Genomic DNA, 27477 nt, shown 5'->3' on the forward strand with positions numbered 1-27477 from the left:
TAAGTATCCCACATTTATTACAACCAATCAGGGCCCCCTTTCAGTGCACCAGACAGTTTATATAGAATCAAAAATAGTATCTGTGGCAAAGTTGCCTCTATTCCTCCCAAGGAGTCCAGATGCCTTCCAGTTCTGCTTTTATTAATGCCCTAGGATCAACCGGCCTGAAAAGTGAAGGCACGACTCCCTTCATGTAGTACTGCACTCTCTCTTTTAGTGCCTTTACTACGTCTGGAAGCTTCTCACTGAGGTCTTCGTGTTCTGTTGGGTCAGCGGTAATGTTGTACAGAGCAACATCCAAAAGTTTTTTAGAGTCCTGAATATAAAGGCGACAGCAGTTTAAATGTTTGCAACCATCAATTAGCAAATAATACAAGAATTGGGGCTATTCCAGATCTCAGTGGACCAGGTTCCCAGGGTTCTCTCGCAGGGAGGAAGAGAGACGACTCTCGGAACCGAGGTTGAACCTTAGACACCTTGCTTGCACGTACGCGCCATGAAAGTAACGCGAATTCTCAAATTCGCGTTATTTTAAGTCGCGCTATTTTTGTGAGCGTTACCAGAAGTACATAATCATGTACTTCTGGCGTTACTTAATGTGTTTATTTCTGCGACATTAATTTCATTCCAAATACCAGGTGTGGATATTGATATTGTCCGAACACAAGAAACTAGGAAGCAAAAAACTTCTCTTTTCTGTGCACCAGTTTCCATTCTTTAACATTATAAAAGCCTTAAAAATATGTCATCTGCAATATTTCCAGTTCATTCTTGCTTTTAGAAGAGTGGTACAACAGCCAAAATATCTTAGACATCAAAAATCGCGTTAATTTCCTTCATTTTGAAAATCTGCCCCGTCCCTCGCTTCCTTTATTTATAACAAATATACCCTCGAATTCGCGTTAATTTCACATTGGCGGATCCAGAACTTCAAATAAGTGAGGACCCCGATCATCATCCAGACCCTGGAATAAGAGGGGGGGGGGGGGGGGGGCTCTCAAAAATAATTTTTCTCTGCCCTACGGGCCTCTATTTGGCCTAAAAATAAGGTGGGGTCCGGGCCTCTCCCCTTAAGTCGCGTCAATGTCGGTCAACCACCTTAATTTACGGGAGCGTTAATTTATTTCCTATAATAAGGTTGGTTACCCCAAGAATATTTTGATTGCCCTGCCAACCAACGTACCTTAGTTGCAGACATGAGCCAATCCAGTTTACTATTTTCTCCATGAGGTATGCCTTTTTCTTTGTCTGGCTTCCCACCAAGTTCTGGAGGTTTATACCAACTGGCATTATCCACATACATGAGAAGTTTCATGTCGCCTGCTCTCAAAGCAATCCCTTCATAGACAGAAATCTTGCTCAGATCAACATCTGCGCTTTGGCGCATGTCGATATTGAGAAGGATCTCCTTCCTTGGTGACGGCTCACCATGGGAAATGGTGTTCCATACATTCATACCATCCAGTGGTGACGGTGCGTGATCTTGAGTACCACCTATTGAAAAAGAAGACCCGGTAATTAACTTCTAGTGCTATGTAGTAATGGTCTGTAATGGAGGAAGTGAGTTGGAATTTATACAATACACACTGTGAAAATCGCGAAATAGGTCCGAAATAGCACGCACCGGACGCAATAGATTAACAGTCCGATCTGTTTACAAGTACAACAAATTAAATCGTAATTAATCCCCAACTGTTTCAACAACAAACTGACCGATTACAATAGTTCTACAGTAATAAGAAATATGAGAGCCTCCCGGGGGTAAAGGGGGGGGGGGGAAGGGTCCATTTTCCCTTGTTCCCAACAAAATTTTCCTTGTGTTCCCAAAAAGTATTTCTTCGATTTTGGTGTTCCCTGTTCCCTGAAACATGCTTTTGTCCCCGTGTTGGCCATATATTCCATTCCATCCTAGCCATATATTCCTTTAATTTTGTTCCCGTGTTCACCAAAAAAGATTAATGACAAGTTCCCTAGTTCCCTAAAACCCTGGGAGGCCCTCAAATATGAACACATCGACGAATTTCACGAGTGAAAATGCAATGCGTTCTCTTTCTAAATAGATTCTTTTAATAACCCGTGATCCATCCTCGTTTCCATATTGCGGTAATGAGTTTGAATGTTTGAACGAACGCAGCCCTCTTTTCATACAACTTAACATCACGCTGGAAACAGCAAAATTCTTTACAAAAGCACCCCTCCCTCCTGTTTCCTGCTTCTACTCAGAAAGTTAGGCGTAAGTGACGTTTTGGCGCTTTCTTGGTGTTGCGGATCACCAAATGATGTCACCTTTATCATTCCACACTCTCTTACAGTTATCACCAATCGTTACAAAATCACCACTAAAAATCTGTCGGTACCGACAGACCGACAGTTTTTGACTTAATTATTTGAGCCATCATATACGTGAACCGACAGACCGACAGACCGACAACCGACAAAATGTGTCGGTCAATTTGTCGGTACCGACAGACCGACAGTTTTTTGAATAAATCATTTAAGCCTTCATATACGTGGCCCGATAGACCGACAGACCGACAGACCGACAACCGACAAAAAGTGTCGGTCAATTTGTCGGTACCGACAGTTTTTTGAATAACTTATTTAAGCCTTCATATACGTGAACCGACAGACCGGCAACCGACAAAATGTGTCGGTCAATTTGTCGGTACCGACAGACCGACAGTTTTTTGAATAACTTATTTTATTTAAGCCTTCATATACGTGAACCGACAGACCGACAACCGACAAAATTTGTCGGTCAATTTGTCGGTGCCGACAGACCGACAGTTTTTTGAATAACTTATTTAAGCCTTCATATACGTGAACCGACAGCCGGACCGACAAAATGTGTCGGTAGTTTGTCGGTGCCGACAAACCGACATTTTTTTAAATATATTATTTTTTTTGGTTTATAACCGACAGACCGACAAAATGTGTCGGTCAATTTGTCGGTACCGACAAACCGACAGTTTTACTCAATTAGTTTGAGTCATCGTGCACGTGTAGCCAAAACAATTGACCGACAAATCGACACAATATTTCGTTGAATTTGTCAGGGCCCTTTTTATTCTCCCTCAGTAAATTGTTACCGCCCTGGACAACAAAATCATAGCACACGGCTGAAAGACTGAACATGATTTATTTCGTACGCTCAAAAAGAGAAACAAAATATGCGGGAAGCGCTTTACAGTAACTCAACACCAAATAAAAACTTTTTCCTACAATCCGTAGAATTTTTTCTTTACAGTAACACACCACCAACAACATGTGTGTAGCATTAAGTCGACGTCTCTAACTATAGAGCAAAGTACGCATACTGCAACACATGAAAAATCCAACTTTATATAATTATCAACCGCTTTAATTGTAAACAGTTTGTTCATCGCCGGTTTGTTTCAGATATTTATAAGGCTCCTCGTCTTTTGATATAATTATCAACCGCTTTAATGTAGTAAACAGTTTGTTACATCGCCGGTTATGTATTCCACAGATGCATTTAATACAGGCTCCTCGTCCTTTTAAACTGTACAGTAAACGCAAGTTTGGAAACGACAGTTTGAAATATTTCCAAAGAGACGGCCAAAGGTCTTTAATTCTGTCCCTTTGCCAACAAATTGTAAATAGGCGCATCACTTCATTAACGATTCAATAAGGGCAGCCTCTTTACAGTGCTGGCTGTATTTTGCCGCCAGTTCCTTTTCCGTTTTCTTTACCAAACGTATACTACCAAACTCCGTTCTTTCTTCAATTAGCTTGACCAGTGTGTTATAGACATGATACAGCGCTTTAATGGTATACCCCTCTGTTTCTTCTATGTATCTTAACGAATGAACAAAAACACAATGTTCCATGTTTGTCCAGCCGCCTTCCCTCACCCTTTCTCCTCGCTGTGTCATAAAGAAAAGAGAGGTTTGTTTGTTCAACTGGGCATCATGCCTTGCCCTTTTCCTTGCTTGCTTTAAGTCTCCCGCTTTTTTTTCTGGCCTCTGTCCGTAAATATTGCTGCAGTTTTTGCACTGACACGAAGAAGAGCATGCCACCTTGTTGTTAAAACATTCGCAGCGGCAAGAATATTTGCCAGAGGGGATCTGGCATCGATTTTTGGACAAGTCTTTTCTATCCCTGCCTTGTCCACAACGACAGCTATAAGTGTTTAGGGGCGTTGTGTCTTCTCCTTCTGCCACTTGCAGTTGTTCAGTGGAACTGCCTGTCGTCACCTGCTGAAATTCGGCAATGTCATAATGCCCTGGCCCTTGTTGTTGATATGCTAGATACAACGGTTGTGCATCTGGAACTTGCTGTCTTGGGCTCACAACGACGACCGGAAAATTTTCGATAGAAGTAAACAATACGATAGGAAGCTGTAATACATTTGCAAGAGCAAGTGGCATGGCGTCCCCTAGCGCTCCACCAGAAACTCCATTTTCCTCATAGGAAATAATGTCCTGTTCGTTCAAACAGAGATTTCGCAATCCATAATAATCTTCATTTTCCAGCCATTCGGCCACGATAAGTTTTCTCAATTTGAGTACTGTTTGTGACGAATCTGTACTCGGCGTCAAACCAATGCGACTGAGATGATTTAACAGCACATCTGAGTGCAAAAGCCGTGGCAGTTGGAGAAACGAAGCTGTTAAAAGGCAATCTCCATCGCCCTGAACTGGACGCCTTAAAAATCCATAACTCTTTAAAACAGAATCCAGCCTTCTCTGGTGTTCATTTTCCTAGTTTTCATCATTACCTGAAGCATGCAGTGTTTTTAAGACGTCGTCCATAAAGCCTAGATCACGAAACTTAAAAGAGTTGGACTTCGACAGATTAGAAATTGTCTCTCCTATCCTTAACATGCACACGCTTCGGTACAAAATATCAGTCAGGTACTCTTCGTCGAGGGGGACACTGTGCTGTAGAGGTGCCTGACATGGTTCACTTTCGTCTCTGTTATGTGAAGAATTCTGTTCTCTTATATGGAAGAGAATGTTCATGACATCTCCCGAGTTGCACTCGGTTGATTGAAATGCTTTTGCTTCGTTCTCCCCGGTTACATTTTTTCGATCAATTCCAATACCAAAGGTTTCTCCATCATTCTCGGTATGCAGACTCTTTCCACGTGCTTTCCTTTCAGTTGGGGAAATAGTAGGGGGTATAAGTCCCTTTGAAGCATGCGTGGTATGGGATTTACGTTGATTCCAAGAGTGGAAGAACTGCGACAAAATAGCCAAGGCGAGCATCACTCCAATTCTATTTTTCTTTAAGTCCTTGTTAAGAGATCTGTATATCACAAAAACACTTTCGTCAATGTACTGGCATAAAATACCGCAAAAATTCGCTTATAGCCTAGTACTCAGTTATGTTGTTCAACTTCGTAAGGTATTTATAGTCATGCAAATAAAGATTTGTTGTTGTTGATTTCATATCCGCTCGAAAGCCTATAAGCGGGTCTTTTTACACAAAGCTTTCCCGTGGTATACTTTGGAATTTTGAAATGAGTTACGGCGGTGTTAATCCGTCAAAATACCTTCTTTATTTACTAGTATTCAATTAAGCCTTTAAACTCCATAATAGATCAAATTCCTTTGCTTTCCTTGGCTTATAGTCGGGTGTATTTTTGGCTACAGGTAGATAGGCCTTCAACCGGGGATAGGGAGAATTAGCCGTATTTTTCTTTTTTTAACTCAAAAGAGAGAAAAAATATACCGAGGGGAAATATCAACTCAGTAGCTCTAAAAGGGTTAGCAAGTTTTAGTTGAAACTCACCTGTGCATATTTTCATTTTTGTTGGTTCCTATACTACTGGGAATATAAGAGAGACACCCTTTTTCTATGTGCTTTTCCAGCTTGGTAATTTCTTTGAGTGTTTTTTTCTGTTAGAACAGGTATATCCTTGTACTTAACGGTTTTCCACTTACTGAGAAATTCATTTAAGTTACGCTGAATAATGTCAGGCGAGGAGGGTGTTGCTTGACGTCGTTCATCACGATTGTCTCCAGCTTGCCTAAATATCTGTGAAAAGTCCTTTAAACATCTCCAGTGAAAGGAGTGTTTCTTGGACATGGCAAGTCCAATCCTTTGAACGGCATGAAAAATGTCCAGTTTTACTTGTATACCAGGGCCAAACGTTTGCTGCAGCTTTTTTCGCCAGTGGCAACAGTTGTCAATACATATTCCTTGTAAGGTACACCCTTTTTTGTCCAGTCTGCTCTTTAAAGAAGTCAATAACGTTTCTATCGTTGAATATGACTGACCATAAACGAATTGCCATGTGACGACTTGACCCAATTCGTTCATCACCGCAAAAAGAGAATCATACTGCTTCATCCATTTTCCACCACGCAGCAAACCAATGTTACTAGCAACCTTAAATGTGTGGTCGCAGGATAGCCATGTGGCGGTCAAGTCGCTCATTTTTCTATTGAAATACTCTTCGTTCTCTCTAAAGTATTCAATGTAGAAATGAGTAAGCACATCATTACTCAGTGGAATGTCAACGTATTCGAGTGTGATGTCTTTGTCGCTTTGTCTTGAGAATTCTGCTAAATAGCGATAAAAGTACCGTTCTCTCCGCAATTCTGTTAAAAACAGTTCTATTTCTAGAAACGACATTCCTGCAATAACAAGCTTCGGAATTTGGAATAAAAGATCTCTAGTTACTCCAGCTTTATGTAAAAGTACAAACGGTATTAAAGTTGTATCAGGAAATTGTTTCAAAATTGACGGATGTGTTCCTCCAAAACAATGCTTTGAATTTTTTCCGCATGCATAGTTTCTAGTAACAATAAGGCAAATTTCTTCACAATGATGAATAGTTCTCGGATTCTTTCTTTCACTAGAGCCATCATTCCAAAAGGTCGCTTTTAGAGTCCCACCACAGTTTTGCTCGCCGCATTTCAGTCCATGGGGAAAAATCCAGTGAAACTGAACCTCCGGTTGCCATATAAGTATAACAGGATAATTACACAACAGTACATCTTCACGATTTTCTGATGACACAGGAACGCAACTTCTTAGCAGTGGTAGTGGGTATGGCCCAAACTGAGTGGAAGAGTGCAGTTCGATCACATTCTGAATGTACTTGGAGATTTTGTCATCGACGCCCAGCGCTACTGGAATGACAAACAGCGATAGCACAGCAAAGGCAAACTGATTGATTCTCAACATCATATATGGCGCCTCATTCACGTGATATGACGAACTCTTGCCAAACAAAACGTTTCATTTCCACGAGACTTTACCAAAAGGACACATTTTACTTTCCAGTGCCAAAGGAACCAAATCAAATATTAAAGGTCAAAGAGGAATACAGCGTGAGAACAGTTGCTCGTGATTGGTTGATTCAGCGGCAGGCATGAAACCGCAAAGGGTGAAATGAACATGAAATGAACATGCTTTAAATGAAGTGAACATTTGTGAAAAAAAAAACCCTGTTATGATGACCACTGCATAGTGGTAAGTGTTTTCAGTTTTTTCAACCAACCAACCTAAAGAGATAGCCTTAATAGTTTACAGTTGGCTTCCCGTTAGTGTGTGCCACTGATCGCCACTGATACGATGATGGATGGAAATGAGCGAAACTAACAACTGGTACAAAATTTTCAAACTTCCGTTGCCTATTCGATTTGCAGCGGAAAGTTCAGGATTTTTTGCAAACAATAAAAAATTTCAAACCGTGTTTTGCTTTTTTAACGAAGGTTATGTAGGTACGATTTGATCAAATAAACTTTAAAAATGACTTCCAAGAACACTTGTCAACGCGGTGCTGTTTCTCCCAAATTTCAGTTCCAGTACCCCCCCCCCCCCCCCAATGAATATTGTCCCTGATATGCATACACGGGAAGACTGGTATGGTTTGAATTCTTGACATTCATTGGTTAACTGCCTTTCAATTGTCCCGAATCACTTTTGGCGCACTTTTTTGAATGCTTCGTTCTTCTGATGTGCTTTGAGCTGCTGGCTTTTTAGTTTCAGTGTGAGCTCGTATTGGGCGCTTTATTTCGTTTCTCAGTGTACATTCGGCTCGGTGACAAGACTAGAGCAAAGGTAAGAATACAAGAAATAAGCAAGACAAGATGTTACAGGAGTTTAACTGGTCAATGGTGTATACTATGCAATATAATAACTCCGCGAGCCGAAGAAAGATTATTCTTGCACGTTACCTACTCGTTAGCTCTGAAAGACGACACTCGTGATATTGTTAACCTAGGTTTACAAGGAGATGCTAAATAGCAGAGTATTCCGATTAAGTTGTTTACGTTTTTAACGAAAAAATATCAAACAAATATTCGGATATAGCAGAGGATGAATACTGTGCGAAGGAAAATTTGAAACGAACTGCATTCTTGTATACGTCACGCTCCCTGTCACGCTAGTAACTTTGGTTGCACTTTTTTTTCAGTTGGGTAGGATGCGTCCTTCTAAACGTCCCCGTATGGGAAATGTGAATGCGCAGCTTAACGAAACAATTCTCCAGGCCCAAAAGGTTGGCGCCATAAACTGGCAGTCAGTTGCTCCTCCGGCTATTGCGGATTTTCTGGAAGTTCAGGGACACAGTGTGTCAAGCTCTCCTGAGCAGATTTTTATGGGACTCCTTGCTGTTTTCCCCGGTCTCCTGGGTGGAAAAACGAAATTGATCGTAAGGCCCACCTACAGAGAATGTGCAATCCTTTACAGCGTGTGTCTCGCAGATCCAGGGGCTGGGAAATCAGCAGCCTTTGACGTGGTTTCTCAGCCACTTGACGAATGTAGGCTCCGCGATTTGATAGTGGACCGCTACACCCAGGCTGGCCTGTTTGACCACCTGTCGAACGAGCGCCATGGTGGAGTCGCCCTACTCATTAGTTCAGAGCTTGGGATGTTTCTAGAAAGCGTTCTGAAGAAGCAGGTTGAGGGAGCTGGTGAGCGGCAATTGTTTTGTCGCCTCCATGATGGCACCATGTGGTCAAAAGTGACCGGAAACAGTGACCGTATGGAAGTTGAAAACCCCTGCGTCAGATCATCGGGGGTTACAGCCAACCGGAGCCTTTTATAGAGACTTACCTTAACTTAACCAGCCGAAACGACGGATTCCCCGACCGACTCCTACTTTCTACGCCGCCCTCTGTTGCCTTGCACGAAGAAGAAATAGACGAATGGAATGAACTTCTATCTGATTCGTACAGCAACGTCAAGCTTTCACGTGTATATTCCTTTACTGAAGCTTTTCACAAAGCTTCAGTAAGGGAATATACAATGTCTGTGGAGGCAAAAGACGTGTACCGGAAGTTCGCAAATGAGATAGCGGATAAGCTAAATGAACAGTGGAAAGAAAGAAAAGGGACTCACGAGAACTTGTCGAAGGATAAGAAGACTGTACTCAGGTTGGCGTTAAACTTACATGTGTTGTACTTCGCTCTTGGAGAGGAGATTTCTGGAAAGATCCCGACAACGGTACCAATGGTGATCAGCGCGGAAACTATGACGCAAGCTGTTGAGCTGACAAAATATTTTGCAGCCCAAAGAGCTTGTTATGAAAAGGTATGTGCAATCGTAGAATACCACCGTTTAATAGGAAGCCCAGACACAAATCAAATTTCGAGGCTAATATTAAATAGCCTTTAACTAAGTACACAAACATTCAACAAAATTTGAATGGGTTCGAACATTATTATACATACTTGTCTGACTGTAATAACATTTAGAAACCGCGTTGAGTGAGTGTCATATTTCTCTATTCTCAATGCAATATATAGTCTTTACTGAAAATAGAGGCTAAATTAAACTTCTTTTTTATTTAGTGCTGTAATACGCTTAAGGAAGACGAGAGACTCCAGGATTGCCCCGAGGAGCTGAAGAGGAGGATCTTGCTGCACCCTGGGCCATATGTTAAGCCCAGGAATTTAATCCGAAGACTGCCTCGAGGAATACGATCAACAGAAAACTTGGTAGCTGAAATGCAGTCCCTTCAGGAACTCGGATTTGGAACTCTGCACAGCAGGGGAGCCGTGCAAAAGGTTTTTTGCAAAGTTTCCCCCGATAGGCTGCCGGATGCAAATGACCTGGTAGACGTGGAAGCCTACACCGAGCAGTTTAACAGTGAAGATAACATGCTCCCAAAAGCAGAAGCCGCTATTTTCCGCCGGCTAGTAACCGAGGGGCAGGAAGAAAGCGAGTAATTACATTCGAGCGATCACGTGGCACCTTCAGAAAAAGGAAAAAAATATTAGAAGTGAAAAGTAAATTGATATTACACTTATCTTGAAATCGGCTTTTTTCATTATCACTAGGAGTGTTATGCCTTTCCGTGAATGAATTCACCCAAAAAGTATTGTTACACTGTGTATCGTAAGCGGGTATGCTGACACCGTTTATCTTAAGAAAAAGAAACAGTTTGCAATAAGTTGTTGCTAAGAAAACTACGTTGAGAAAAAGAACTGAACAGTCTGTAATAAGTAGTTGAACAGTCTGTAATAAGTTGTTGCTAAGAGAACTACGTTGAGAAAAAGTAGTAGTCTGTAATGAGTAGTTTAACAGTCTGTAATAAGTTGTTGCTAAGGAAACAGGACAACTCGGATTAATATTAATCGGATTAATATTAATCCTAATGATTATTATAATCCAGTAATAGATTATTATAATCCAGTTATAGATTATTATAATCCAGTAATAGATTATTATAATCTATTACTGAGGTTTGAGCCGTGCCTTAATCCATTAGGATTAATATTAATCTTATGTAAGATTAATATTAATCGGATTAATATTAATCTTAATAATAAATCTCAGCAACTCAATCCTAGTCCAAAGCTTCCGAACTGAACCATATGCTGGCATATACAAAACGCAAAATAGTCAACAGACTTGCACGTGAAAGATTTCAAATCTATATTTGAATCATGTGGTGCCAACGCAACGCAACGAACAAGGGAGGTAAAAAATCCTAAACATCGAGCTAAAAAGACAGAGCGCTCGATCAAAATAATGCAAGAAGCATAGCCTTTACAACACAGAGTGTCTCTCTGAAACCAACTTTCAGCTTTTTCATAGTAAAGCTGAAACAGTCTCTGGCGAAGCCGGACCAAGATAATCCGTGATAAGACAATACATCTTGCAACAATATTGATTAAAATACCGGGCCCGGCGTCAATAAAATGCAAGTAGTTTACATTTTCACGTAACATTTCATATCTTGTCCTTCAAGAGCGAACATTTTGAGAGCCTAAAGCATATCTTGCAAATGGACTTGAGCCAAAAACAAACTGAACTAGCACAACATGTGGCAGAGTACAGATTTAGAGGTGTCATTCAACTCTACTTGTAAACGGAAACCACGCAGCGCGGACTAATGACCTCTAGACACTTCCTTGGCCACAAGCTTACGGCTCTATTCAATACATAATGCCTCCAAATAAAAACAGTACCCTCAGAAAGAAGTCAGAAGCAAATAAGGTCGAAAGACCGAACTTAACATAGAACGGCAAAGGTACAGTACAAATGTCACGAACGTAGGAGTTGTTTAGGCCCGTCACCTTTATTTACAATTGACGGACGTGATAAGTGACTTATGTTCTGTCAGTCCTGTGTTGTAAGTCTGCTGTGTGTTTGTCATATACATATCTGTCAGATAGTCAAATAGACATATCTGTTATCCGAACATTCAAGGAATTTTATCAAGATTATAATAGAGATTAATATTAATCCGGATTATAATATTAATAATAATCTAATCCTTCCAATTTTTTGCCGTGCCTTAATCTATTACTGGATTATAATAATATATTACTGGATTATAATAATCTATTACTGGATTATAATAATCTATTACTGGATTATAATAATCTATTACTGGATTATAATAATCTTATTATAATCTATTATTATTATAATCCGCGGATTAATATTAATCCGAGTTGTCCTGTACTACGTTGAGAAAAAGTAGTAGTCTGTAATAAGTAGTTTAACAATCTGATGTAAGTTGTTGCTAAGAAAACTATGTTGAAGTTGTAAACTGAGTGAAAAAATAGATTATATTGACTCAAAGTGGACAGTTTGAATTGTTGTCGGAGGCAGAAAAAGATTTCAATGTTAATACTGGCTTCTACCCTGTATAACATACATTTTTGATAAAAAGTACATATTCCTCACGAGTGGAAAAAACAAAGCGTGCGAGAACCTTTTAATCTTGGGTGAAGGGGGAGACGCTATTGACAAAAAAGCCAATATGTCGGTCGACTATCAGTCCATCGGTTTACGTGCACGATGACTCAAATAATAATTAATTTATTCAAAAAACTGTCGGTTTGTCGGCACCTACAAATTGACCGACACATTTTGTCGGTTGTCGGTCTGTCGGTTCACGTATATGAAGGCTTAAATAAGTTATTCAAAAAACTGTCGGTCTGTCGGTACCGACAAATTGACCGACAAGTTTTGTCGGTTGTCGGTCTGTCGGTTCACGTATATGAAGGCTTAAATAAGTTATTCAAAAAACTGTCGGTCTGTCGGTACCGACAAATTGACCGACACATTTTGTCGGTTGTCGGTCTGTCGGTTCACGTATATGAAGGCTTAAATAAGTTATTCAAAAAACTGTCGGTACCGACAAATTGACCGACACTTTTTGTCGGTTGTCGGTCTGTCGGTCTGTCGGTCTATCGGGCCACGTATATGAAGGCTTAAATGATTTATTCAAAAAACTGTCGGTCTGTCGGTACCGACAAATTGACCGACACATTTTGTCGGTTGTCGGTCTGTCGGTCTGTCGGTTCACGTATATGATGGCTCAAATAATTAAGTCAAAAACTGTCGGTCTGTCGGTACCGACAGATTTTTAGTGGTGATTTTGTAACGATTGGTGATAACTGTAAGAGAGTGTGGAATGATAAAGGTGACGTCATTTGGTGATCCGCAACACCAAGAAAGCGCCGACGTTTTGGAGTTACTATGCTACCTGACTGAGCCGGTGAGTAACTCCGTGTCGCGAGTAATGAAAGAGACTGGGAACGAATAGGAATCTGTGCAGCCGCGTCTTTTTTGGCGGGAAACTCTGAGCAAGACAAGACAAAAATCTTCGCTAGCGCTTCGCTATCTAATAGCTAGTCTACACTGTACGTATCGACACAATTTGGGGGAAACTGATCTGCTTTCATCAATGAAATGTGAGTATTTGTAGTAGCAGTATTATAAGTGTATCATTACGTAATAGGACTACGCATCCTTCCCAATTTGGGAAATAATGGTGCCAAATTGAACGCGGTCTGATTTTCTCGCCGCTCGCGCGTGCTTCAACAAAGCTTTTTGGCTAGCTTCACAGGCTAGGCAAGGCCGTAAAAGCTGCACTAAGTGCAAAATGTGTGCGCCTTAAGGTCCATGTGCTGCCAATTTACGGAAATAATTGGATGGTTCCTTGTCAGGGACAGTATAAATCCTAGCAATATGCCGGCAAGTGAGCTTATCCAGTATTTTGAACACTGATGGCCCTGGATTATAGAATAAGTATCTACCACAGCAGTTTAAATTTATACTGGAATTTAATTATATATCCTGTGGAGTGTTAAGTTTAATCAAAACAAACTAGAACTAGACTAAAAGTTGACACAAGTGAAATACTGTGTAAGAACCTCTTAAATGGAAAAACAAATAATTAGGAAATGAGTACATTAGTGATAGTTTTTGAATAATATGACACCTGTAGCAAGTTTGCGTAGGCTATGCTAGGGATTTTGCCATGTACATGTAGTCTAGAACAGGGTTGCAAAATGCAGCTTAACATGGGCTAGAATAGGGTAAGGGTTCCAGAAACCCCATCCAAAATATCCCCAGAAATTTTTGGGATGGGAGGGGGCAACATACTGTAGAAACAAGACATGGGGGTGGAATAATCACCACCTTTAATTCAGCTCACAGCATTTCAATTTTGAACAGAAGCAAATCCAAGATCAAACCAACAGTACCTGCAAGATTTACCAATGTTGGATACCAGTCTGTAACATGCAACAGGCCTTCACATTTGACTCCTGATCTACCAAGCATGTTCCCATGAACAAAACTGACTCCTCTAACCCCTCCCTCCCATAAAGTAGTCTTCTCTCCACGGAGCGGCCAGTTAAATCCACCATGGTTATGCCATCCCCCATTATCTGTTGTAAAAATAGTTAGGGTGTCCTCCCACAACCTGCAAAACTTAAAATGATTTGACAGTTAATTAAACAATATTTTATATGCACAATATAAACTGTTTGATCAACTTACGTACTTCATCGAAACACAAGATTGACCACACAAATTATCACAAATCACCAAGTAAAATAATATTTACATTAATAACAAAGCCAAGGGCTCGAGACTAACTTTTTTGCTAGCTAGCTTCTTGGCTAGTGACAGCTTTGATTTCACTATCCAAAACCAATTTTCTACTAGCCCGAATTCCAAGCTCACTTAGGTTTGCAAAGAAGCACTTTGCCGTCTTTACTGGCTCTGTTATTATCATTAGGGTTAATTTTAAGTTGCTTTTTGGTTATTTCAGCTTGTCCAAGTCTTGACTTGGATAATTTTATATGTGATGGCAGTGTACTTGTGAGTTCTGTTCTCTTGGAGTCGATATCGATGTATGGTTTTCCGTCTTCCAATCAAATTCCTGAAATTTTAACTAGCCATTTTGGCTAGTGAAGCCCAGAACCTACTAGCCGAAACTGCATTAATTTTGTACAAGCCTGTGACTAGTTGGCTACCGTTGGTTTCGAGCCCTGCAAGTAATTTTGCATACCCAGCATTTTTCATAGCCTCTGTGATGTTGCCAATGGCCTCGTCCATGATGTCCACCATTCCAGCATAAGTTCTGCGTGTTTCATCCTCAATGAAACTGTATTTGTCTACATATTTCTGGGGGGCTTGCACCGGAATATGGACATTTTGGAATGCCATATACAAGAATAAGGGATTTGAAGAGTTATGTGACTTGATGATTTCCTCTGCTCGCTGCAAAAATAAAATTATGATAAAAGTGTCAGGTTGTTTAATTTCCATGCCCCAGTTGTTTGAATGCCCTTGAAGGTAAATTATTTAGAATCAAAAGTTTAATAACCTGCACAGCTTTTTTGCTAGTAATTTCAAAGAATGTTTCACTGCTAATTATATTAGTCTAGTGGTGTCCAAAAATAAAAATGTTGGCCTCTTACTTTTGAGATTAGTTTCTAGGCTGCACTCATAAACAAAACTGGGCCTGGTTGTTCAAAACTCCGATTAAACTAACCAACGATTAGGCCTAATCGTCGATTAAAATCACTAACACCAGGTTACTAAATTGGTGGAATTGAGAACATTGTTCAAAGCCTGATTAGAGGCGCGATTAGTTAATCGCCGATTAACGGTTAGTACTTGGTGTAAAACCACTTGCATTGTCTTGCTAATCGACGATTAGTATCCCAAAATGCAATTCTCCTTGAGTAAACACTGCAATGGTTTCCATTATATGGCGTGCACAGTGTTGCATGGCAAATTTTTTTTGGGGATTACTTTCTTGGGGAGCTTGGAAACCAGGCTCAATTTGGTAGCTGAGCCTTCTTCTCACACTATGAGCTTGTTTACAGACAACCGGCAGGGAAATTTTCACAGAATATCCACTGAAACTTCTTGAGAGTATCAGATGTTTGTTAAGAAATGTCAAGCAATTCCAAAAATTATTTTGGTTTTCTAGTTGACGAAATATCTGAACTTCGGTATACCATAAAATCGCTATGTTCTCGACACTTAGAAAAATTTTGGCTCAGCCCGGAAGTAAGAAATATTGAAACAGAAAACCTCATGCAACCGGTGAATGGACGAATATCTCTATTTACTTGAATAACCCAATAATAATATTCGATGTTTGTTTAGAAATGCCAGCAATTCTTAAAATAATTTTGGTTTGGAAAATTTTTTTTTCTCATTTCTCAAAATAACAGCGGGACAACGGACAATGTCTGGTCAAGATGACAATTTGTCCGGACAAAGTTTTGGTTTGCCGGTCATTTTGACATCTTTATACCAGCTTAAATTCTATGACCGTTAACACATAGGCGTAGGATGCGGGGGAACAAGAGGTGCTGCAGCCCCCGCAACACCAAAATTTTTTGGGCAAAATGGTTGGAATTCAGGCAGCAAGCCTTGAGAAAAAAATAAACAATAATTCAGCAAATCTCAAAACGAATTGCAACAACAAAAAAGTATTGGTAAAATACCAAACTTTGTGGTTCTAGGTCTAAATTTCTCATTTATCTGCTTTCAATTCTCGCAAATTCTGTGTGACGTCTCAGTTTGATTCAGTTGCAATCATTTTCAAATGAGTAAGAAAATGGTGAGAGCAACCTGCAGCAAGTGGCTTTTGCATATAGCTTAAGTGTGGATCCAGTGTGAGAACTTGAAACAAAGTTGTTACAAATGTGATGAAGTTTAATGCTTTTGACTCAAATGTTATGTTATAAGCACTTGGTCAAAACTTTCAATGGAGTGTTTTAATCCATTTACCCCTGAATGTTACATAATATGCTTTTGCATAACTTTCAAAATGACACAAAAACAATGTAAATTGGCTCCCAAAAATACTTCAATTTTTGCTGAACTAGAGTGGATCAACAGAAAATTTCAGAAGAAAAACAATACAGTGCATTGACATCTTGCCTTTGAGCAAATTAAGCAAGCACTGTATCCTTTTTCTTCAATTATTTGGCTTTCAACGCCTGTCTTTTTTTGGGGCAATAAGGGCTCTAATTATAACCACCCCCTCCTCCCCCCCCCATGGCCAGGTCCGAAGGTGCCAGTATGCCTATACATAAACATTTGCAGATAAAGCATCACAAACTGCACCTTAAGTTTACAAGATCAAAATTGAAAAAAAGGATTCACATAAAATTATAAAGAATAAGTCTTTTGATAACTCTGTTGCATTTTTATTTCATCAAGTGTGATAGATATATCAGAGCAAACTCTCCATGTGTCACCTTTATTCCTATTCCGAAATACACATAGCATAAATGTCATTTCTATTCAGTAAAACATAATGCATCTCTTTTCCCTAGTTTTTGACCCATGTAGTTCCGGTCAAGCCAATATAATTTTATGTGGACTTTTCATGTCAACTAAAAGAACATTCGTGAACGTGCTCGGAAGAGCATTCGAAGCTTGGTATCCATGCATTTGATTCAAGGAAAACAACGTGGGAGATGTTCGAGTTTTGCATCAGTTAATTTACTGACCCAACCCTCCAAGTTAAGACCATTTTAGTCGCCATGGCGACTAAAATTTTGGAGCTGGCGACTAAATTGGAACTGAAATCGCCAGATTGGCAACCTAAATTGAGAAGAGGGATTTAATTTAGCGACTAAAATTTTTCACTGGCAACCAAACTTGAGCAGTTGGTGGCCAAATGGCCACTAAGAAAATAATAAACTTGGAGGGTTGCTGTCACTATCACATCTTACAAGGACATCAAGAAACCAACTGTTCAAGAAATTTGCAACCAAAACAGTGAAGAAATAGCGGGTCTTTTTCTACCATGCGAAGACGATTAGTGACTGGTAGTAATTAAGTTTAAAATGTCTTTTTTCAATATTTTGACTGGTCAGAAATGAGACGTGATCGAGATAAAAACCCTCTTGGCTGGTCATCATGACCGACAACAGTCAGACTGGAAAATTATTTTGAGTGCTGACAAATATAATAACCCTCATAGGCATGTAATGCGTGCTGGGGGTTATGTACATAAAGCTGCATGTAATCTTTCACTTACTGATTGCATTAATACTCTCCTTGGAATAGGTCAGTTACAGCTGCCTGAAGGTCAAGCAATAACCACCTTATGTTGACTTGAGGTATGTTTTTGCTTTTTCCAAAATAAATAAGGACAAAACCAGGAAAAATGCTTGAACCCCAAGAAAATTTAATGGCATAGGAGAAGTAACCAAACATTCATATCCAACTGCCTTTAATACTATGCTTGTCAAATTTTAGGCTTAAACATGTCAAAGGGTTGTATTTATATATTCAAATAATATAATTATATGCCCATGTGCAAAGGGTGAACTTATGTAAAAATATATGAAAGACAATAATCACAACAATCTCCACTTGGCTTCAAAAATATATGTATAGATAAGAAAAATAATTGTCCCTGGACATTATCTGTTCCTAGAAGCTCACATTTTTTCTTAAACTTTGCTCTTAGAAAATTGTTTGCTTCTCAAAACAGACATGGACAAATATCAGGTTATTTCAGTATTTACCTCTGCATAAGCAAATGTAGCAAATTTTCCATCCAGATCTCTCACTGGTTTCTTGTTGTCTCGGAAATCCAATATATTCAGTATCTTGTGAGTGAAGTGGTCTTCCATTCCATTATAAAAGCCATAAAATGTATCAAACCCACGATACGTAGGTGTATAGTCCCACTTGTTGTAGCCCAGATGCCATTTACCAATCATGTGAGTTGCATAACCTTCAAATTACAAAAAGATAATAAATGGCATGCGATGCATGCAGAAGCGATGATGTTTCACAAGGGGTCCTAACTAATTTTCAGGAAATTTGTCAAAAAATTAATGTAAATAAAAATTAAGTGTATGGGGGGGGGGGGGGGAAGGGGGGAAGAGAGTGAGAGTTGGGGGAGTGTTGAGGTAATGCTTTGAGTTTGTATAATCACATGGTTTTTTTGGTGCTAAACCAAGGTCTCACCCACATCCTGAAGTAATAATATAGGGGATGTGCTCCCCCTTGCAGGGTAAATTCACTAAAGTAAACCTTGTCACAGTAATTAAAGTACCTGATTCTTTAAGCTTCTGAGGTAACGTGGTTAAGTTGAGTGGCAATCCATAAGGGCTTGTTGGAAGTGGTGTCAAATGTTGCATTCCTACAGTGTCACAATGAAATGAAAACTTCTTTATGTAAAAAATAAATGCAAAAATGGCTGCCATTAATTTTTGTCTCTCAGACGAATCAACAATCAACAAAATTTAATCACTTTTACTGAAAGATCAAGTCAAAGAAAATCAATGAATGAAGTTTCAAGGCTATAGTTTTATCTTATGGAAAGTTACAGAGACATTTATACCGCCAAAAACATGAAAACAAGGCTAGGCAGGCCAGGGTGGCTCTTTCCATACAAATCTCTTAAAATTGAATGAGTCACAAATCTGCAACCTTTTAACCAAAAGCACTGAAACTTCTCAGTTTAGCATATAATTTCATATATTTTCAAGTGTCGCCATCAGCATTTTCAGAAACTTGACCAAACAAAGGAAATGAATGACAACCATTATTTTTTGCATAAGGTCAGTATGAGGCTTTGGTTAAGCCTAAAATGTAGGTTCTTTAGTATCAGCACTCGGCAGACCTGACCTGCATGTAAATGCACATACAATACATATACGTATTTCAAAATCAGTGTCAATATAATTTCTTTGAACTCAGTTAGCAGTTTCTTATGTCTCCACATTATCAGAATTATAATTATGTGCTGATTTGTTTACTTGATATCCTTGGAATGTAAGGCCTTCAGTGTAGATATTGTATATAACAAATTGTTGCTATAGGCAGTCACTATAAATGCCTAGCAATACAGGTAGATATTGTAAATGAGATGATGACCTCGTATGTGGAGTAGTTTCTCCGAAACACAGTCTAGCTACCGACACGCCGAATCTGAGTTGTAATCCCTAAAGAGGCCTACAAATTAACCTCTCTTTTCTAACTTATATATATCTCATTTTTAACACTCAGAGTGTGTAAAATTGGAAAATCTCCAAAGAAATACAAAGAAAATGCTCACAAAGGGTGTTCAGGAGGAAAGCGTGACTTAAGCGTGACCGTGACGTTGTGTTATTTGAGTGACATATGTCAAAAGATTGGATGTGCATGCGGTGAGGTGTAAGGTTTCTAGTCGAGTAGTTTTCCGGCCATATTGAGCCATGATGTTAAAAAACAAGACAAGTTTAGTGTCTTTAGTGGATTAAAGTTGTGTTATTTCAAGATGCCTGTCTATCTTCGCAACATTTTTTGGCGACCACGACGGGAGACATGAGCTAGTGGAAATTCGAGGAATTGTCTTGCTCAAGGGGAGCTCAAGGTTGATTTATTCGCATCGCATCGCATCGCATCGTCTCGATTTGCCATTTTGGATTTTGCGTTCGCTTGTGGAACTTCGTACAGGATTTGGACTGTTTTCGGTGGTAAAAGTTCAGGAAAGTTGAGGTCAACGTTTGTTATTCTTATCGCTTCGCATGTATTTTCGTTTCACGGTTTTGTGGTTGTTTATTATCTTGACGTACAATTATTCGTCGGAGTCGTTCGTAAGGAAATCAAATCAACAAGAAGGTCTTCGAGGTTGTAGAGCGTGTGTTAAGGGTTTTGTTTTACGTCGCACGATAATGCCGCCCCCAGGAGAGTCAGAAGAAGTTGACGATAATGAAGAGCGAATTATAGAACTTAAACGGGAAAAGAGGAACAGAAAGACTACACTTACGAAAACGCGACACAATGTGGAAAGGCTTTGCGCGAGTGGCGAAGATCCCGAGTTGATTCAAAACGAAATTAACACTTTATGGAAGGTACTAGAAGCATGCCTTGCTGTCATGGACGAGCTACAACGACAACAAAAAGTCGGTCGCGGAAGAAATAGAAGCTGTGGAGAACGAAATAAACAATGCCATCGAAAAGGCCGAACGTGTGGCGAAGGAAATCCTGGAGAAGAAACACGTGGACGCAAGTAAAGAGGCATTGCCGCAAACTCCTTTGATGAATTTACCTCCTCCGTCAGGACATTCGCCTGCTTACAGCCACTTGTCAGGTTCTCAAAACCAAGGTAACTGTAGTCAGCGACTTAAGCCTTTAAAAGTGCCAGTGTTTAATGGTGAGAAAAGTAAATTCGAAGATTTCTGGGAGATGTTTTTGAGTCTTGTCGACCAGGGAGGGGAGCCGTCAACTATTAAAATGGCAAGATTGAGACAGAGTCTTACAGGAACTGCCCTTGAGGCCATTAGGGGTCTAGGGGTTTCAGAACCCGAGTATAATGAAGCTAAAGATATTCTTCAGTCGAAGTTTGGTGGAGAGCGAAGAAAGCTACAGGCATACATGGACCAGATCGAAAAGATGCCCCCATTGAAGAGTGCTGATGTCCAATCTTTTGAGCGGTTTGCTGATCTTGTTCGAATAGCAGTTGTTAAGTTGCAGGCAGAAGGGCGTGGTGGAGAGCTTGGTGATGGTACACTGCACAGTTTGTTAGTTAAGAAGTTGGCCGACAGTCAGGTTGAAAGTTACAGTCGCTGGTTGAGAGAACATAAGAAAGACAAGTCGGTGTTAACCTTGAGGGATTGGTTGAAGGAGGAAGTGAGGGTCCGAGTCGAGGCAGTGGAAATGGCACATGGCATTGAGGCTGAGCCTGTTGGAGGTGCTGCGGATGGTGGTAAGCATGGTGATAGAGGTCGTGGAAGCAGGAGTTTTTTCGGTGGAAATGGTAACTTTGGTAAAGAAACACCCTTTCTGAGAAGCAAGCCACCATGTGCATACTGTAAAGGATACCATGGAGTGTGGAGCTGCAGACGCTTTCAGAATCTGGAAGTGAAAGAGCGTTGGAATATCGCAAAGGAAAAACGGCTTTGTTTTCGTTGCCTGGCAAGTGATCATGAAGGAAGAGCTTGTACCAAGACTCGACCATGTAACATTAACGGTTGCACACGAAATCACCATTACTTGTTGCATGGCTTCGCACAGGATAATACAAAGGATGGGAGAGTGGTGACTTCACGGGAGGGGGCACCTACTCGTACACACACATCGACCGCCAAGCAGGAGACAGCAACCGAGGCCCTTTCCCTTCGTACAGTGCCAGTGTGGTTGAAGGCAAATGATCGCAAAGTAAAGGTGAATGCTATTTTGGATGATGGTTCTAACGAGACTTTTCTTAACGAAGAAGTCGCAGGTGTTCTTGGTCTCAAGGAGAGATACCAGACAGTTACAGTTAATGTTTTGAACAATGAAGTGGAAACATTTCAATCAATGCCATTAGATGTGACAATTGAGAGCCTTGATGGGGAGTTTAGTAAGGATATTAAAGTAAAGACTTGCCCTAAAAGGGTAACTGGAAACTACAAGGTAGAGAACTGGAAACAAAGTAAGGACAGATGGCCTTATCTTACGGAATGTGACTTTGCTGAGCCTGCTCAAGATGGACTTGTGGATTTGTTAATAGGTGTGGACAATGCAGAGCTGCATTATTCTAGAGCCGATATACGTGGTGAGGAAGGAGGCCCAGTTGCTCGCCTTGGACCTTTGGGTTGGACATGCATTGGATCACCAGAAGGAAAGCAGTGGACAGGAGCAAGGGCACATGTTAGTCGCACTTTGTTTGCCCGGGAGCCCAATGTCAGCGTTGATGGTGTTTGTTGTGACATTGATCGTACTTTAAAGGGATTTTGGGAGATAGAAAACTGTGGCATCGAGGGGCATGACACTGTGATTCTTACTGAAGAGGAGAATGAAGTGTTGGAGAAACTTAAGGGATCAATTCGTTACACTGGGAAAGGATACAAAGTGGGTGTACCGTGGAAGGAGGATAAACCTCGGTTACCTGATAATTGTCAGACAGCATTATCTCGGTTGTGCAACACAGAAAATAAATTGAAGAAGGACTGTGCTCTTGGGACAGAGTACTCTCAAGTTATCAAGGGTTATGTTGAGAAGGGGTACTTGAGAAGAGTTAAACCAGATGAACCATCGCCACCGGAAGTTTGGTACTTGCCTCACTTTCCAGTCGTCCGCATGGACAAAACTACCACTAAAGTACGCATTGTGTTTGACTGTTCTGCGAAAACAGATGGGGTTTCGTTGAATGATGTCATTTGTGCAGGTCCTAAGTTGCAGAAGGATTTGTTTGATGTGCTTATTCGGTTCAGGAGGAACCCTGTAGCTTTAGCCTGTGACATTAAGGAAATGTATTTGCAAGTGGAGATCGAAGAGGGAGATCGTCCTTATTTTCGAATATTATGGAGAGACCTCGATTCCAGTCGTGAACCTGATGTCTATGAGTTCAGTAGAGTAGTATTTGGTAAGAACTCTGCACCAATGGAGGCGCAGTTTGTCGCTCAAGAGAATGCTAGAAGGCACCAGGATGTGTATCCAATGGCCGCTGAAACTGTACTCAAATCAACTTACATGGATGACTCGATTGATAGTGTGGAAACTGTACAGGAGGGTATTCAGTTGTACAAAGAGCTGGACAGTCTGTGGGGAACAGCAGGCATGCAGGCAAGGAAGTGGATATCCAATTCTCCAGAGGTTGTTGCAGCCACGCCTGAAGCTGACAGAGCGACTGAGTTGCAGATCACTGAGGGGCAAGAACCTGTTGTTAAGACACTTGGTATTGCCTGGAATAGTACAGAGGACACATTTACTATTTCGACTGTAGAGGTACCTACGGAGATTCAGCCGACAAAGCGAGATGTACTGAGGAAGGTGGCTACGATATTTGACCCACTTGGGTTTGTCAGCCCTTTTGTCGTCAAAGCTAAGATTCTGCTTCAGGAACTGTGGTCGCGGGGATATGACTGGGATGATGTCATACATGACGAAATCGCGAGTAGAATTGGGAGCTGGTATGAGCAGCTTAAGAGCCTGGGTAATGTGAAGGTGCCTAGGTGTCTTCGTGAAGCAAAGGAAGTAGTTGCTAAGAGAGTTGTTACATTTGTCGATGCTTCATTACAAGCTTATGGGACTGTTGTATACTTACAGTGTGTATACAATGATGCTACCACTACAAGTCGGTTAATTGCTTCAAAGTGCAAGGTAGCACCATTAAAGCCAGTGACTGTGCCTCGCCTGGAACTTATGGGAGCTGTACTTGGTTTGCGCTTGACACAACGTTTAGCGCATGTACTTGGACTTCCCATGCAAACTGTAACATTTTACTCTGACAGTATGGACGTGTTGTGGTGGATTAGGGGTCATGGGCGGAACTTTCGTCCTTTCATTGCCAATCGCATCGGGGAGATACAGATGTTGACCGAGCCATCGCAGTGGCAACATGTAGCCACAGGAGAAAACCCAGCTGATCTATGTACAAGAGGGGCAACACCAGAGGAACTAATGGAGAACTCACTTTGGTGGCATGGACCAGAGTGGTTACTGTCAAAGGATAAGCAAAGTTGGCCTAAGATGGATCTTAGGAGTCGTCCCACTTCGTTGCCAGAAATGAAGACGTCAAATCGCAAGGAAGAGGTAGAAGATGTTGCAAGTGTTCTTACCAGTCGTGTACAGAGTCTGACGAATAGAGAAGAGAAAAAAGGGAAGTGTGAGGATTGGAGGCTTGAAACCACCCGTTTTTCAAGCTGGATACGGTTGGTACGGCTACAAGCCAGGGTGTGGCGAGTCGTCTACAATATGCGTAACCCAAAGGACAGGGTGAATGGGCAGGAACTGTTGCCAGAAGAAATTGAAGATGCCGAGGAGGAAATCATTAGTCGAGCACAGTTGGAGGCATTTCCTGAAGAATATGAGGCATTGCTGAGGGGAAAGGAAATTCCTAAGAAGAGTTCACTGGGCAAGTTATGTCCCTGGTTGGATGATCAAGGTGTAATGCGGTGTGGGGGGGTCGACTTCAATTTGCTGAATGTCTTCCTTACGATGTCCGGTTTCCTGTAATACTAGCAAGGGGTCAGTGGGTGACAAAGCTGATAGTCAAGTATTACCATGAGTTGTCTAACCACAGTGCTGGGACAAATTTTGTGTTATCACAGATTAGTGGAAGATTCTGGATTGTCGCAGCCCGAGAGGAAATAAGAGCGTGGGAGAATGAATGCAACGAGTGCAAGAGACGAAGGAACAAACCAGCCACACAGATAATGGGTCCATTGCCACAAGTAAGGCTGCGCTTCACATTTCGGGCATTTGACCAGACAGCGGTGGATTACGCAGGCCCGTTCACCACTATACAAGGGCGTGGGCGTCATCGGTTAAAGAGGTGGTTGTGTGTATTTACATGCTTTTCAACTCGTGCTGTTCATCTCGAAGTGGCGTGGGGGCTCGACACAGATAGTTTTCTAAATGCATTTACCAGATTCACCAGTAGGAGAGGAGTTCCCAAGGAAATGGTTAGTGATAATGGCACTAACTTTGTTGGAGCAGTAAATGAACTTAAGGAACTTGTGGGTCAATTAGACAAGGACAAGATTCAGCGAACGACTGCACAGACGGGGATAAAGTGGAAGTTTAACCCCCCAGGAGGTCCTCATTTTGGTGGGGCCCATGAGATTATGGTGAAGGCAGCCAAGAAGGCGATTTATGCTGTGCTGAGTAGCAGTGATGTCACAGATGAGGAACTAATCACAGTCGTCACAGGTGCCGAGAGTTTGCTTAACTCTAGGCCACTCACCTATCAGTCAGCAAATGTTAAAGATGATGTGCCGTTGACACCCAATCACTTCTTGTACGGGCAGATGGGTGGACAGTTCGCGCCAGAGAGTGTCGATACTACGAGATTCAACCCACGGAAGAGGTGGCGCAAGGTTCAAGAGCTGATCTCTCGAGTGTGGTCCAGGTGGTTAAAGGAGTACTTACCCATGTTAAACACTCGTCCAAAGTGGACCGAAGTTGTCAAGGACCTTAAGGAAGGAGACGTTGTGCTGGTTCTGGATCCAAAGCTGCCACGGGGGAAGTGGCCATTGAGCCGTATCATTGAAACCTATCCAGGGAGAGATGGACATTCTCGAGTCGCAAAGGTTCAGTGCGGAGAGAAGACTGTGGTGCGACCAATTCATAAATTGGTACCACTCTCGTAGAACATTAGGAAACTTTCAGTTGAAAACATTTATTGTTACATTTTTTCGTGTTATACACACTGCGGTCCCCTCAGTGCGGGGAGGGGGAATGTTCAGGAGGAAAGCGTGACTTAAGCGTGACCGTGACGTTGTGTTATTTGAGTGACATATGTCAAAAGATTGGATGTGCATGCGGTGAGGTGTAAGGTTTCTAGTCGAGTAGTTTTCCGGCCATGTTGAGCCATGATGTTAAAAAACAAGACAAGTTTAGTGTCTTTAGTGGATTAAAGTTGTGTTATTTCAAGATGCCTGTCTATCTTCGCAACAAAGGGCTAACATAATCTGGATAACAAAGCATGCGTGCATGAGGTTCCCCACCCATTCAATTATCGGACGGTCCAGGTAGGAGCCCACACCCCCTGTTGCCGGGAGAGTTGAAAACACTGACCCCCGATCCGCGGACTACCCACTGACCCCCCACTCCGCGGATCACCTACGGACTACTCCGCGGACTACCCTTACGGAGTACCCCTACGGAGTACCCTATAAAATGAAACGAATTTATGTTTACGGGAAAAAAAACACAGGAGAAACCTACCTGTGCCACTTGCACGAGCGATCGAAACAGCCGCCATCTTGTTTACCTCGATCCAGTCCTAACGGGACTAGCCTAGTACTAAAATCGGGAACGCCGGAACGCCGGAACGCCGGAATAGGAACAGATAAAATATATCGTGTAACCCTTACAAATATAAAGAGCTAACCGTAAACAGGCTAACCGAAGTTCATAGTATGTTTACCGATGAATAGTAGGCTAATCGAAGTTCATAGTAGGCTAACCGAGGTGAATAGTATGCTAACCGGAGTGAATAGCAAGCCTACTATGCACTGCGGTTAGCCTACTATTCACCTCGGTTAGCCTACTATTCACCGGTTAGCCTACTATGAACTTCGGTTAGCCTGTTTACGGTTAGCTCTTTATATTTGTAAGGGTTACACGATATACATTTTATCTGTTCCGGGTTTTAGTATTCCGGCGTTCCTGGTTTTAGTACTAGCCGATGAAGTCCCGTTTGAGTTTGTAACAAGAAGGACTGGATCGAGGTAAACAAGATGGCGGCTGTTTTGATCGATCGTGCAAGTGGCACAGGTAGATTTCTCTTGTCTCTTTCCCCCGTAAACATAAATTCGTTTCATTCTATAGGGTACTCCGTAGGGGTACTCCGTAAGGGTAGTCCGCGGAGTAGTCCGTAGGTGATCCGCGGAGTGGGGGGTCAGTGGGTAGTCCGCGGATCGGGGGTCAGTGTTTTCAACTCTCCCCCTGTTGCCCCTGTACTATACGTATTTTAAGTCACTGCAGGCGTTGTAATACAACCTGCAGCTGTAAATTTGTTTAATGACAAACTCACCAGTATGGATCGGGTATAATCCCGTTAGCAAAGCACTTCTTGTTGGAGAACAAATCGGAAGAACGTAATAGTTGTCAAGCACGACACCTTCTGAAGCCAGTTTGTCAATGTTTGGAGTTTGGATTTTTGAGCCTTGAAATCCAACATCACTCCAGCCAAGGTCGTCCGCTACTAAAAGCAATATGTGAGGTGGTGAAGCTCCTCTACCTGCGCTGACAACACGACAAAACAGCGCGATTAAACTGCATACTAGAGGCAGTAGTACACGAAGATTGTTTGAGGCCGCCATGTTCGGGATGTCGGTGATGACTAATAGC

The 27477-nt window shown here is 41.4% G+C and overlaps 2 protein-coding genes across 2 annotated transcripts; one reads left to right on the forward strand and one right to left on the reverse strand.

Moving 5' to 3' along the window:
* Positions 1–22: 22 nt before the first annotated feature.
* On the reverse strand, positions 23–27466 carry LOC144661509 (arylsulfatase B-like). The gene is made up of 7 exons (XM_078522296.1): positions 27161–27466; positions 18767–18853; positions 18231–18442; positions 14738–14949; positions 13926–14146; positions 1184–1494; positions 23–316 (listed from the first exon to the last, which is right to left on the reverse strand). The coding sequence occupies exons 1-7, from the start codon at positions 27447–27449 to the stop codon at positions 98–100; spliced, it is 1551 nt and encodes a 516-aa protein (XP_078378422.1). The 5' UTR covers positions 27450–27466; the 3' UTR covers positions 23–97.
* Positions 9075–10275, forward strand: LOC144661571 (uncharacterized). The gene is made up of 2 exons (XM_078522379.1): positions 9075–9510; positions 9771–10275. Exons 1-2 carry the CDS (start codon positions 9226–9228, stop codon positions 10146–10148), a joined length of 663 nt encoding a protein of 220 aa, XP_078378505.1. The 5' UTR covers positions 9075–9225; the 3' UTR covers positions 10149–10275.
* Positions 27467–27477: the final 11 nt, after the last annotated feature.

This window comes from Oculina patagonica, chromosome 1 (genome assembly GCF_052425735.1).
Source record: "Oculina patagonica isolate OP01 chromosome 1, crgOcupat, whole genome shotgun sequence".
In the NCBI taxonomy this organism is placed as follows: domain Eukaryota; kingdom Metazoa; phylum Cnidaria; class Anthozoa; order Scleractinia; family Oculinidae; genus Oculina; species Oculina patagonica.

Coding starts and splice junctions, on each gene's coding strand:
- LOC144661509 (XM_078522296.1), bottom strand. CDS start 27,449: ATGGCGGCCTCAAACAATCTTCGTGTACTACTGCCTCTAGTATGCAGT. Junction 18,443..18,766: donor TCAGAAGCTTAAAGAATCAG/GTACTTTAATTA, acceptor TGTAATTTGAAG/GTTATGCAACTCACATGATT. Junction 14,147..14,737: donor GAGGCTATGAAAAATGCTGG/GTATGCAAAATT, acceptor TAAGTTTTGCAG/GTTGTGGGAGGACACCCTAA.
- LOC144661571 (XM_078522379.1), top strand. CDS start 9,226: ATGTCTGTGGAGGCAAAAGACGTGTACCGGAAGTTCGCAAATGAGATA. Junction 9,511..9,770: donor AAAGAGCTTGTTATGAAAAG/GTATGTGCAATC, acceptor TTTTTTATTTAG/TGCTGTAATACGCTTAAGGA.